Raw genomic sequence first — 12,500 nt, forward strand, 5'->3', positions numbered from 1 at the left:
GTACAGGTGTTGTCTGGACCTTGTAACCATGGCGACAGACACACCGGTAGCTGCCGGGAGTGTTTTCACAGGGACCGTTGGAGCAGGGAGCATGCCGACACTCATCGATGTCTGAAGACAATCACACCTTTACTGACAATACAGGCTGACAGCTGGGTCAGAAACCAACAAGTAACAACTGACGCCATATTGGAGGACTAGAGAATTATCTGTTAGTTAATAAAGTGTAAATCTGTATGAAGCAGCTAGAAGCAGAGAGCAGCTGAGTCAGCTTGTTGTGGTGTGGCTGTAGATCCATTCAGTAACGTTCTCAGTAAAAGTGAATAGTGTGATAAGGTGGATTTGGTTACTGTGACACAGTAAACTGTCTTGTCTTTAGCCCTAGTCTCTACTCCAAAACACTCTGAGTTGTAGCTTGAGAAGAGTCAGCTCAGTTAACCTGAACAAACTGTTAGCTAGCTAACTAGCCGGCAAACACACTGATGTTAATGTGAACACGCTAACGCTAGCCGCTACTAGCTACGTTAGCTAGTGTGCTAATCAGATGTGTTAACAACAAGACAGTGATGTTAGCTGAGCAGATACTATGGTTAGCTAGCTAACAAGCTGACATTATCTAAACACTAAATCAATCAGATGGATCAGTGATGAAATGATCAGTTCAGTCAGAAACAGACAGAAATTAACCGTCTGTTCAATTCTGTTGAGACGACAGAAACACAGTCAGCTGTTCACAGAGCTGAGGACCTCCAAGATGGCCGCCAGAGGGGGGTGACATCAACTGCCAGCCCTCTCTGGATAGTATGCAATGGAAAAGCATTATTTCTGTCGTTGGATGGATGTGTGTGTGTGTGTGTGTGTGTTACCTGTACAGAGCCCATTGAGCAGTCCGTATCCCGGCTGACAGGACACACACCTGTACGACCCCTGGCTATTTATACACTCCTGACCTGGACACTGCAGGGAGTCCGCACACTCATCTACATCTGGAACACACACACACACACACACACACACACACACACACACACACACACACAGATACACACAGGTCCAGAGGTTTCCTGGTTGTGTCTCAGTTTCTCATAGAGGAACACTAATCCGTTTAAAGTCAAAAATCACCAAAACTGGAGCTGCAAGGTTTTCACACAACAGCGACATGTTCCTCTATACGCATTCTGCATGTAAACACAATAATATCAGAATATTAAGCATGAAGTGTTTAAGGTTGGACAAATCCACCACATGCATTCATTTTCAATTGACGGAAGATGTCTTTTGTGTCTAGTTGCTCTTGCTTAAAGTCAAAATTAAATGAAAATCTAAATTTCAAGTCATAGATATATATCGATTTAACAATAAATGTCAAAATATTTTTTTGTGTGTTTTTAGATCAAAATCTTCTTTTACTTCCTGGAAAACAGAGTATCTTTAATGGTGACCTCATGCTGCAACAGGAGGCGGAAATAAAAACTCCAACCAATAAAACATCACAGATTTTGGAACAGTCCCGCCCCTCCACCCCTCCCATCCAATCAAACTGCCTTTCTCTCCCTAACTGATCTCTCATTGGTTTGCACTTCTGATTGATCCCTTCCTGCTTTATGTCCCGCCCCAACATCCTGTTTCAACAGGAAATACATCACATTGGTTTATGGGTGTGTCGTCTGTCTTACCTGTGCAGGTGTTGCCGTCGAGCCTGTAACCGAGGCGACAGACGCACCTGAAGCTGCCAGGTGTGTTGTCACAGCGACCGTTGCTACAGGGATTCTGCTGACACTCGTCAACGTCTGGAGGAGTCGATCAGTACATAAATAACAGCAGCGTACAAACTGATCTCAATGAAAGCAAACTCAGGCTTATGATGCACTAAGTTCTTGTTTTTTTGTAGCTAATGTAATGTAGGGAGTTTTCAATATTTTTTTTCTGTCCAATTTCATCACTGACTTCCACATAAAGAATAGAGAAGATAAAGTGCGCTCGGAGTGAACTGTCTGTGTTTTCACATGTAGAGATGATTTATTTTCCTTAGAAACCACAGGAGCTGGAATCAAACGCAGTCCTGAAGAGACTCAGGTATTCAGTTCTGGGCCTTCAAGGGAAAATAAATTATCCTCCTTCCATCATGTGAAAACAAAAAGAGTTCATTTTTAGTGCAGTTTCTCTTATCTACATTTTATATGGAAGTGAATGAAGAAAGTGATTCAGATGTATTGAGCAGAGCTGGAAGAAGAAGAGCTGAGCCGACAACCTCACTCTGATGGGAGTGGGTTCAGTTAAAACTGCTCTCTGTATCATTTTACCATCAATAAATCATCAGCACATTAATTATGAGATAGTAGAATTAGTAGAATCATGGTTAATGGTATTTTCCATAGTTTCTCCACCTGGTGGATCTGGAGGGAAATCTGCTGGATCGCTTTACGGCACAAAACAGGAAGAGGTTCTTCTTCTGTTCTTCCAGAGCAAACAGAGATAAAGCTGAAAGAGTTTCTGGCAGCAGATGGTGGAAGGAGGGAAAGGAAGATGGAGAAATCACTTCCAACATGTTGATCCTCTTCAGGGAGGGAGAGGGGGGGCAGGAAGCAACGGGGCTGATGGGAAATGTAGTCTTAATGTGGAGAAACACTAGAACTAACAACACTACTGCTGTGAGATAGAGGAGAACGATCAGCTCCATCAGGCTCTCACTGGTTTACAGTCAATAGAACAAGGCAGGAATATTAATCTAACAATGATAGATTGATGGTTAAAAATGATACACGTAGCAGCTTTAAAAAAGCTTTAAAAAGCTTCAAAATTAGAAACACTTATAAGATAAGAACAATTTAGCACGTCTAATTAAATATGGTTTACTTGGTTAAAAATGGTGGCTTTAATTGGTTAAAAATGATACAAGTCGGGCCTTTAATTAGAGGGGAAAATACTTGTTTCTATCTGAAGAGTTAATGTTATAGTACCTTGAACACCTAACAAATAAGAGAAGCTCTAAACGTTTCTCAGACTCAGATTCCCTACAACAGTCTGAACCAATTCAATGTGAAAAATGTACAAAAAAGTAGAAAATCCCGCAGGTTTTCTGGCAGCTGCAGCTCACCTTGACAGCCGGTGTGCTGGCTGCTGCTCCTGTATCCAGACGGACACACACACCTGTAGCTTCCAACGCTGTTCACACACTCTCCCACCGAACACACACCTGGAGACTGGACACACTCATTCACATCTACACACAAACACACACACACACACACACAGTAGAGACACAGAGGTTTTCGATGGGAGTTTTTCCTTGTTCTCACTGATGGTCTAAGGATAAGTGACGTTGTTTTTATCTCTTGTTTCATAATGTGAAGCTCTTTGACACTGTGACTGTGATACAAATACATTTTTGTGGCCTGGGTATGTATGTGTGTGTGTATGTAAAGTAAGATAAGATACGATACGATCAGATATGATACAATATGATGTGATAAGATCCGATAAGATGAACTACAGTAAGACACACTATGGTAAGTTAGCATACGATACAATAAGATATGATAACACACAGTATGATACGATTAGATACAATAAGTTCCAATACGATGCGGTACAATGCAATACGATAAGATGCAATATGATACGATACGATACGATAAGATAAGATAAGATACGATACTATGATACCATATAATACGATACTATACAATACGATACGATATGATACGATGCGATACTATGATACTATATGGTACTATACTGTGATACGATACAATATGATACGATACTATAGTACTACATGATACTATACAATACGATACTATCATACATTACGATATGGTACAATACAGTACAAAACGATGCGATACTATGATACAATACAATATGATACCATACTATGATACTATACGATGCGATACGATACAGTACTATACTATACAATACGATACTATGATACAATACAAAATGATACAATGCGATACAACACTATGATACAATACTATAACATACGATACAATAAGATACGATATAATCGATACAATACGTTTTGATTAAATACAAAACGATACGATAGGATATGGTACTATATTATGATACAATACAATACAATACAATACAATACGATACTATGATACAATATTACACAATACAATACAATATTATATGATATGATACGATATAATAGATACAATAAGTTTTGATTAAATATGATAAGATACAGTAAGATTTGATACAATATTATACGATAAGTACAATAATAATGAATCAATAATAACCAATACTAAAAATGTTACAGCATCTTTATAATGTTACCAGATGTTTGCAGTTTACAGTTTAACACATTTATCAGATATAACAGATATACAGGAAGTGTAAATGTGCATCGCTGTTTTTCACATGATCAACTTTATGGATGGAAGTAACTCACATGTGTCTATATGTACAAATATGTACAGGTCAGGAGCATCAACTCAGATCAGATTGTCCAAGCACGTGTACTTTAGACTGTGTGTGTGTGTGTGTGTGTGTGTGTGTACTCACCTTGGCAGAAGGTGTGCTGAGCGTTGGGCTGGTAGCCCTGATCACACACACACGTGTGTTTTCCACCTGGCTGGTCCACACAGCGGCCACGTCCACACACACCAGGTCTGCTCTCACACACACCTTGCACCGCTGAGACACACACACACACACACACACACACACATCCAATTATACTTGATGCTTCTTTTATACCAACAAGCCTTCAGTCTTTCCTTTCCTTTTTACATTCATTTAGCATTCATCATGTAAAAACAATGACACTTCACCATCTGGACTTAAAAAGACAATTACACATGCAGCTAGCAGCGATGAACCGTTTACCACAGCATGACAAGGAATGCACCGAGTTCCCTAATAGCCCTGCAAGGCATCATGGGTATTACACTGTTAGTTATTACCACAACACAACAGAAGTTCAAATGTCTGTATTTTCCTCAGATCTCAACATATCAACATGTGGCCTGGCAGATCTCTTCAAAAATCAGGAAACATCTGTGCATCCAAACAGTCCAAATGTTTCTCAGTGTCAGGTGCGCTGGCTGTAGGAACAATACACATAAAAAATAACAAGATAACCGACACTCACACAGCAAAGAAGGGAATGTGAAGGGAATGTTGCTACATAGATCGTTAACCTCACAGAGGTCAACGATGCAAAAATGGGAGAAAATGACACTTTAGCATCGCTGACCTCTCTGTGGATCTTCCCTCCTGTCAGTGTGCAGCTTCTCTTTCCGGCTTGTTTTGGCAGATCTCTTTAAAATGATGTTCCTGTTTCTGAATTTCAAGTGGATTCATCGCTATGTCATGATTTTACAGCCAGCTGAACTTTTTTGTGCAAATATTTAAAAACTGATCAGGAGTCAGTCGGGAGTGACTGGGTCTCAGAGCAAATATTACCCACAGTGCATGGCAATACAGTTACTGAACTGAACTGAGGGGGGGAGGGAGAGAGAGAGAGAGAGAGAGAGAGAGAGGGGGGGGGGACAGAGAGAGAGGGAGAGAGGGAGAGAGAGAGAGAGAGAGAGAGAGAGAGAGAGAGGGACAGAGAGAGAGAGGGAGGGAGAGAGGGAGAGAGGGGGGGGGACAGAGAGAGAGGGAGAGAGGGAGAGAGAGAGAGAGAGAGAGAGAGAGAGAGGGACAGAGAGAGAGAGGGAGGGAGAGAGGGAGAGAGAGAGAGAGAGGGAGAGAGAGAGGGAGAGAGAGAGGGGGGGCAGAGAGAGAGGGAGAGAGAGGGAGAGAGAGAGGGACAGAGAGAGAGAGGGAGGGAGAGAGGGAGAGAGAGAGAGAGAGGGAGAGAGAGAGAGAGAGGGACAGAGAGAGAGGGAGAGAGAGAGAGGGAGAGAGGGACAGAGTGAGAGAGAGAGAGAGAGGGGGGGCAGAGAGAGAGGGAGAGAGAGAGAGACACAGAGAGAGAGGGACAGAGAGAGAGGGAGAGAGAGAGAGGGAGAGAGGGGGGCAGAGAGAGAGGGAGAGAGAGAGACAGAGAGAGAGGGACAGAGAGAGAGGGAGAGAGAGAGAGGGAGAGAGGGACAGAGAGAGAGAGGGAGGGAGAGAGGGAGAGAGAGAGAGAGAGGGAGAGAGAGAGGGAGAGAGAGAGGGGGGGGCAGAGAGAGAGGGAGAGAGAGGGAGAGAGAGAGGGACAGAGAGAGAGAGGGAGGGAGAGAGGGAGAGAGAGAGAGAGAGGGAGAGAGAGAGAGAGAGGGACAGAGAGAGAGGGAGAGAGAGAGAGGGAGAGAGGGACAGAGTGAGAGAGAGAGAGAGAGGGGGGGGCAGAGAGAGAGGGAGAGAGAGAGAGACACAGAGAGAGAGGGACAGAGAGAGAGGGAGAGAGAGAGAGGGAGAGAGAGAGAGAGGGGGGGGGACAGAGAGAGAGGGAGAGAGGGAGAGAGAGAGAGAGAGAGAGAGAGAGAGAGAGAGAGGGACAGAGAGAGAGAGGGAGGGAGAGAGGGAGAGAGAGAGAGAGAGGGAGAGAGAGAGGGAGAGAGAGAGGGGGAGAGAGGGACAGAGTGAGAGAGAGAGAGAGAGGGGGGGGCAGAGAGAGAGGGAGAGAGAGAGAGACACAGAGAGAGAGGGACAGAGAGAGAGGGAGAGAGAGAGAGGGAGAGAGGGGGGCAGAGAGAGAGGGAGAGAGAGAGACAGAGAGAGAGGGACAGAGAGAGAGGGAGAGAGAGAGAGGGAGAGAGGGACAGAGAGAGAGAGAGAGAGAGGGAGAGAGGGACAGAGAGAGGGATAGAGAGAGAGGGAGAGAGAGAGGGAGAGAGGGACAGAGAGAGAGAGAGGGAGAGAGAGAGAGAGAGAGAGAAGAATGAGCACAAAATACAGAGAAACTGAGAGAAAGAACCAAAGAACCAGAGATAAAAACAACAAAAGAAAGAAAGAATGACAGAAAGAAATAATCAGAAAGAACCAAGGAAAGAAAGAAAGATAGAATTAAAGGAAGAAAAAATTACCAAAAAAGAAAGATAGAACCAAAGGAAGAGAGAGAGACAGAGAGAGAGAGACATTATGAGGAATATTTTATTTTTTGTCAAACATCATGACTCATGTTGCTGTGTCAGATATTATGAAATGTAAGTTGTAATTTGTCATGATGTATGTGTATGTGTATATTCACTTGTGAACCGCCCCCACACACACTTGTGAACAATCACTATTGCAGTATACAAAGAGCGGCTGGTACCAGTATTGTGATGATGCTCTGATGAAGCCAAAATACACTGAACAAAAACATAAACACAACACTTTTGTTTTTGCTCCCATTTTTCATGAGTTGAAATAAAAGATCTAAGACTTTTTCTATGCACACAAAAGGCTTATTTCTCTCAAATTTTAAATTAAATGTCTTTTTTCAAGATAAAACTGCACATTTCAGAGTGGCCTTTTATTGTGAGCAGCCCAAGGCACACCTGTGCAATAATCATGCTGTTTAATCAGCATCTTGATATGGAGAAGTGCTCACTAACACGGATTTAAACAAATTTGTGAACAAAATTTGAGAGAAATAAGCCTTTTGTGTGCATAGAAAAAGTCTTAGATCTTTTATTTCAACTCATGAAAAATGGGAGCGTTTATATTTTTGTTCAGTATAAAAAAAAATGGTAAACAGAGCTTGTGTTTTCTGGATTTTGGAGTGCTGACATAAGAGGAAACGCACCTGCTCTAGATTTCAAGCAAGAATACTTTTGTCAGGGCAGGAAATAATAAAGACGAAGATAATGAAGTGGTTTTCTCGGCCTCCCTTTGTTTTTGCTCTTACAGTTCCTGCCCTTCAGCTGTGTGACGTCCTTACTGTCGGGTTCCTGTAATGTGGGCGATCTATCTGAAGGAGCTCAGCAGGAGTCTCTCTGGACAACAGAGGACAGAAATTATGGAAATTAACAAAAGTGTTTTCCTCCTCAGCAGAAACAGACGGATTCTTTGTTCAAAGTCAGATGTCAGCTGGCAAGAAATCACATGGAAATGGCTTACATGTGCAGACACAGGTGTGTGTGTGTGTGTGTGTGTGTGTGTGTGTGTGTGTGTGTGTGTGTGTGTGTGTGTCTGTAATTAGTTGTGTATTCATGTGTGCACGTGTGTGTTTGTGTATGTGTGCACAATGTATATATGTGTGTGTCTACGTGTCTGTTTGTGCATTCATGTGTGGATGTGCACGTGTGAATCTGTATCTATCTGTGTGTGTGTGTGTGTGTGTGTGTGTGTGTGTGTGTGTGTGTGAGCTGGTGTTCCTCCTCTGTAACTGAACACAGATGCCTGAGTCCTGGTTGGAGCCTTTTCAGTGGAAAACAGGGAGACAACCTGAGTCAAATAAATATTTTTTATAGTTTGTTTTATCCTCCTCAGTGGCCAGATGGGAATTTTTTCTGTACATATGACGATACAATAAGTGCCAGGAAGTTTAGAAAATCGCAAGCAAGTATTACAAAAACTAGACTTTTTTCTTAGCTGAAATATCTGAACTGCAGTAAACCCCACTCACCTGCTATTCCAGGACGGATAAAACAATCAGCTCTATACTATAGAAGATAAAATAAAAAAGGACTAATCATAAAAAAAAAAAACTAAATACCAATTCTAAATTCTAGTCTATAAAACTAGCCGTTGGGGTCTGGTGGTACTCACTGGTCTGGACTCTGGCGGGCCGGGTCGTCGGGCCGGCAGCCGGTCTGTTCTGGATAGGGGGGAGCCCTCCGACGGGCCGCGACCCAGAGACGGGGCTCTCTGGCTGGGGCGGAGCGGGGAGAGAGTCCCCTCTGCCTGCTGGTTGATCCGGCCGGGACACAGAGAAGGTCGGCACCCTCCCTGCGGGGGGACGAAACCGACGAGGGGTTAAAGGAAAACACTGGTGTCATTTTATTTTGTTCCTGTCTCCATTATCTCTCATGAAAAGTCTAAATCCTCTGATGTATTTCCACAGTCAGAAGCTCCTACTGTCTGTTCTACTGCAGGTTTGAACTCATAGACTCCCATTGTTTTCCAAAATACTATTAAAGTTTTGCATCAGGGAAGAGACAAACTGCTGCGCTGACTAACATAATCCATAATGTTGAACAGCATGGATTGCAGTTTTTACTAACATTACTTTTTCTTCTAACATGACTTTATAATGCTTTAATGTTTGCATATCGTATCGTATCAAAAGTCATTCCACTCTGCCAGAACTGAATGTGAAGAGATCAGGTTTTTTTTTGCCTTCCACGCTGCCGTAAGTTTTGTTTTGCCTCTTCACTGCCACCAGCAGCACAGAACCGTAATGGAAAACATGGAAATAGTCCCCGTTAAACGTGATAATTAGCTGCGTGATAAAGTCATGACGGGCCTCTGTTACCTTCACTTGCCGTGTAGGGCGGCTGCGGCCTCGGCTGTGTTTTCTCAGGCCGGGACTGGGTGGTCTGGGTGGTCTGGGCGGTCTGGGCGGTCTGGGAAGTCTGGGCAGTCTGGGCAGTCTGGGCGGTCTGGGCGGTCCGGTGGGTCTGGACAATCTGGGGAGGCTTCTGGGTCCCGGTCCTGCCTGGAGTCAGGGGTTTGCTCTGGGCAGGAGTGGTGCCGCCGCTCCCAGGCTGCTGGGGCCTGGAGGGGAGCGAGCCGCTGGCCGGGGGGGTCTGCGGTCTGGCCTGGGCAGTCGCTGAACCACCAGAGGAGGGTTGGCTGGGTCGGGTTTGGCCGGTGGCAAAGCTGCCGCCGGCTGAACCGCGACCGGTGACGGGTCCGCCGGTACCAGCTGACCCAGAACCGGCTGAAGCTCCAGCAGTCTGTCCAGCGGTGGAGGGTTTCTGCTGGGGCCGGCTGCTGGAGCCAGATCCAGGACCTGGGAACGAAGGAGGGATGGATGGATGAAAATGGAGAGAGTAGCGGTGATAAAGGTGGTACCAGTTGTCACTCTATCGGATTGCACAAAAACCCATAAAATCCAGGTGTAAATGCACCAAACATGCATTGAAGATCTGATCTTCTAAACCAACTCCGGAGGTCAGAGACACATTTGGCCACATTAACAACAAAGTGTGAATTCAATGCATCTCCAATCCACATACAGGAGCTGTTCTGTCACACAACCCTTTCATTTTTCATGTCACAACACAGAATCTACGTTTCACAGTCTGTGCTGATTTCTGAGACTGTGTTGGTCTGGATGGTAGCCCCTGTACTCACACTGTACTCTCTTGGTTACTCTGGTTACCCTCGTTACTCTGGTTACACTAGTTACCTTGGTTACCCTGGTTACTCTGGTTTACCAGAGGCGGTCCTCCACTCCCCAGCTGCTCTGCGACTCTCTGGCTGAACTGCAGGGCTGAAGCTGAGTAGTGGTAACCAGGACCGGCTGGACAGATCTCCTTAAACGCCACTGGAGAGAGAGAGAGAGAGAGAGAGAGAGAGAGAGAGAGAGAGAGAGAGAGAGAGAGACAGAGAGAGAGAGAGAGAGACAGAGAGAGAGAGAGAGAGAGAGAGAGATGGGTAAACTTTCACATAAAACAAGGGTTAGACTAGTTTAGTGTGTGTCAGCATGCTCTAGTTTATTCTCTTTTGTTCTGCCGTACCTGCTGCCCTGATCTACTCAACTGCATTCTATCATTTTCTTTCTTTGCTTTGTTTTATTCTGTGATTACTAGCCTGACACAAAGAACAGCCGTACTCTATTGTACTCTACTCTGCTGGGCTCGATTTTACACTGCTCCATGCAACTCTACTATACTCCTCTCAGTTGTATTCTACTGATAACAAACTTCAACCAAAGTAGTAGTAGTAGAAGTGGTACTGGTAGTAGTATCATATCTGGCAGTCTTGCCTGAAGGCCTTGCCAACTTTATTCTACTGTACTGTACTTTAATCCATTGGTGATCCACCTGAACCAAAGAAGAGACATCTCTGGCAGTCAGGGCCCCAGACCTTGTCAACTTTATTCTACTCTACTGTACTCTACTGTACTCTAATCCATTGGTAACCCACCTGAACCAAAGTAGGGACATCTCTGGCAGTCGGGGCCCCAGACCTTGTCAACTTTATTCTACTCTACTGTACTCTACTCTAATCCATTGGTGATCCACCTGAACCAAAGTAAGGACACTCGAGCAGTCTGGTCCCCAGAAGTTGTCAACTTTATTCTACTCTACTGTACTCTACTCTAATCCATTGGTAACCCACCTGAACCAAAGTAGGGACATCTCTGGCAGCCGGGGCCCCAGGCCTTGCCGACTCGGCTGCAGCAGCAGATCTGCTTGGTGATGTTCTTCAGGATGGGCAGGGAGCAGGAGGACGGACCCAGACCTGAACCCAGAACCCTGTAACACTGACTCTTCTCCTCCGAAATCACACTCTGGGCTGGGGAGGAGAGGAAACAAGTCCTTTAAAATATATAACATCAGGTTCCAGAGACATACTGTGGCTCGTGAATCCAGGAATCCAATAAGACTTCAAGCCAAGACACCAGCGAGCCCCACATGCAGAATCAGTGCATGCCATTCCCCAGTTGCTTCAGGCTAAAATCAACAGGAAGATATTTAAACAGAACAGCTTAAAGAAACCACAGCCTCAGCTGAGACTCACATACTACACAAATCAAGCAAGCTCTGAAATCACACCCTGTAGTTTGATTAGACTTTAAGAGAGTGAAAAACAATGCAAGGCGAACAGAAAGTTTCTCAGGGGCGCAAAACCTCATCAGTATATGAAATAAAGGTGCTACGTGTAGCATTTTGTGTTTCTTAGAATTAAGACTGCATTTCCCACAAACCCTGTTGTTTCCTTTTGCAAAGAGGATGTTCTCCCTCCTTATCACTCCAGGTGTGTTTGTTTTGAAGAGCAAGAAGAAGGGTAAGAGCCGATAACGGCCCTTGATAACAGCCAATATGCATTCAGAGGAAGATAAAATAAAGTCAAGTTGAAACTATGCAGTTAGAATAGTGGAACTGGAATTGACCTTATTCACACAGCGGCCATTTTGAACACTCAGGGTGGGAAACTCTACCTGGAAGAGCGAGTCCAGTCAGCTCTGTGCTGCTGTTGTGAACCAAGATGCATCATCAACAAACATTTATCTTTCACAGATTCACTAGCTCACCAACTAGCAAGCTAGCTAACTAACTTCCCTTCTAAATGCAAGCAGTTGTTGTCGTTGCTGTTCCTGAGATTGCTAGCTAAGTTGATAGCTGTTAGATCTATAATGCTAGTTTCATATATATATGGCAATATTATGAGTAGAATTTTCCACCCCAAGTGTTCACAATGGCCGCTGTGTGAATAAGGTCAATAAAGTTGTGTATTACTTGCAAAGTAAAACAGATGCTATTTTGTGCCGTGAAGCGATTTATGGCACAAAATACATTTACTATAATTATACTAACGTCTAAATGAATGTAGTAATGATCTATTGATGTTACGATGATACACAGAGCACCTTTAAGGAAGATCTTCTGGAAGTCAGGCTTTTGTCAACAAGGCATCAACAGACAGGCAGACAGACAGCAACCCTCATCAAG

At 44.2% G+C, this 12,500-nt stretch overlaps 1 protein-coding gene across 1 annotated transcript in view; it reads right to left on the reverse strand.

Moving 5' to 3' along the window:
• Window positions 1–12,500, reverse strand: part of LOC139910962 (uncharacterized) — a gene marked incomplete at its 5' end in the record, with an annotated part of 78,444 nt that overhangs the window by 7,650 nt on the left and 58,294 nt on the right. Inside the window, 9 exons of the mRNA XM_078284219.1 lie at window positions 5–111; window positions 867–986; window positions 1,677–1,790; window positions 3,098–3,223; window positions 4,522–4,653; window positions 8,647–8,826; window positions 9,353–9,832; window positions 10,232–10,369; window positions 11,167–11,343. Of these exons, the coding sequence (XP_078140345.1) occupies window positions 5–111; window positions 867–986; window positions 1,677–1,790; window positions 3,098–3,223; window positions 4,522–4,653; window positions 8,647–8,826; window positions 9,353–9,832; window positions 10,232–10,369; window positions 11,167–11,343 (1,574 nt within the window). The remainder of the gene's footprint in view (window positions 1–4; window positions 112–866; window positions 987–1,676; window positions 1,791–3,097; window positions 3,224–4,521; window positions 4,654–8,646; window positions 8,827–9,352; window positions 9,833–10,231; window positions 10,370–11,166; window positions 11,344–12,500) is intronic.

Source organism: Centroberyx gerrardi, chromosome 6 (assembly GCF_048128805.1).
Source record: "Centroberyx gerrardi isolate f3 chromosome 6, fCenGer3.hap1.cur.20231027, whole genome shotgun sequence".
In the NCBI taxonomy this organism is placed as follows: Eukaryota; Metazoa; Chordata; class Actinopteri; order Beryciformes; family Berycidae; genus Centroberyx; species Centroberyx gerrardi.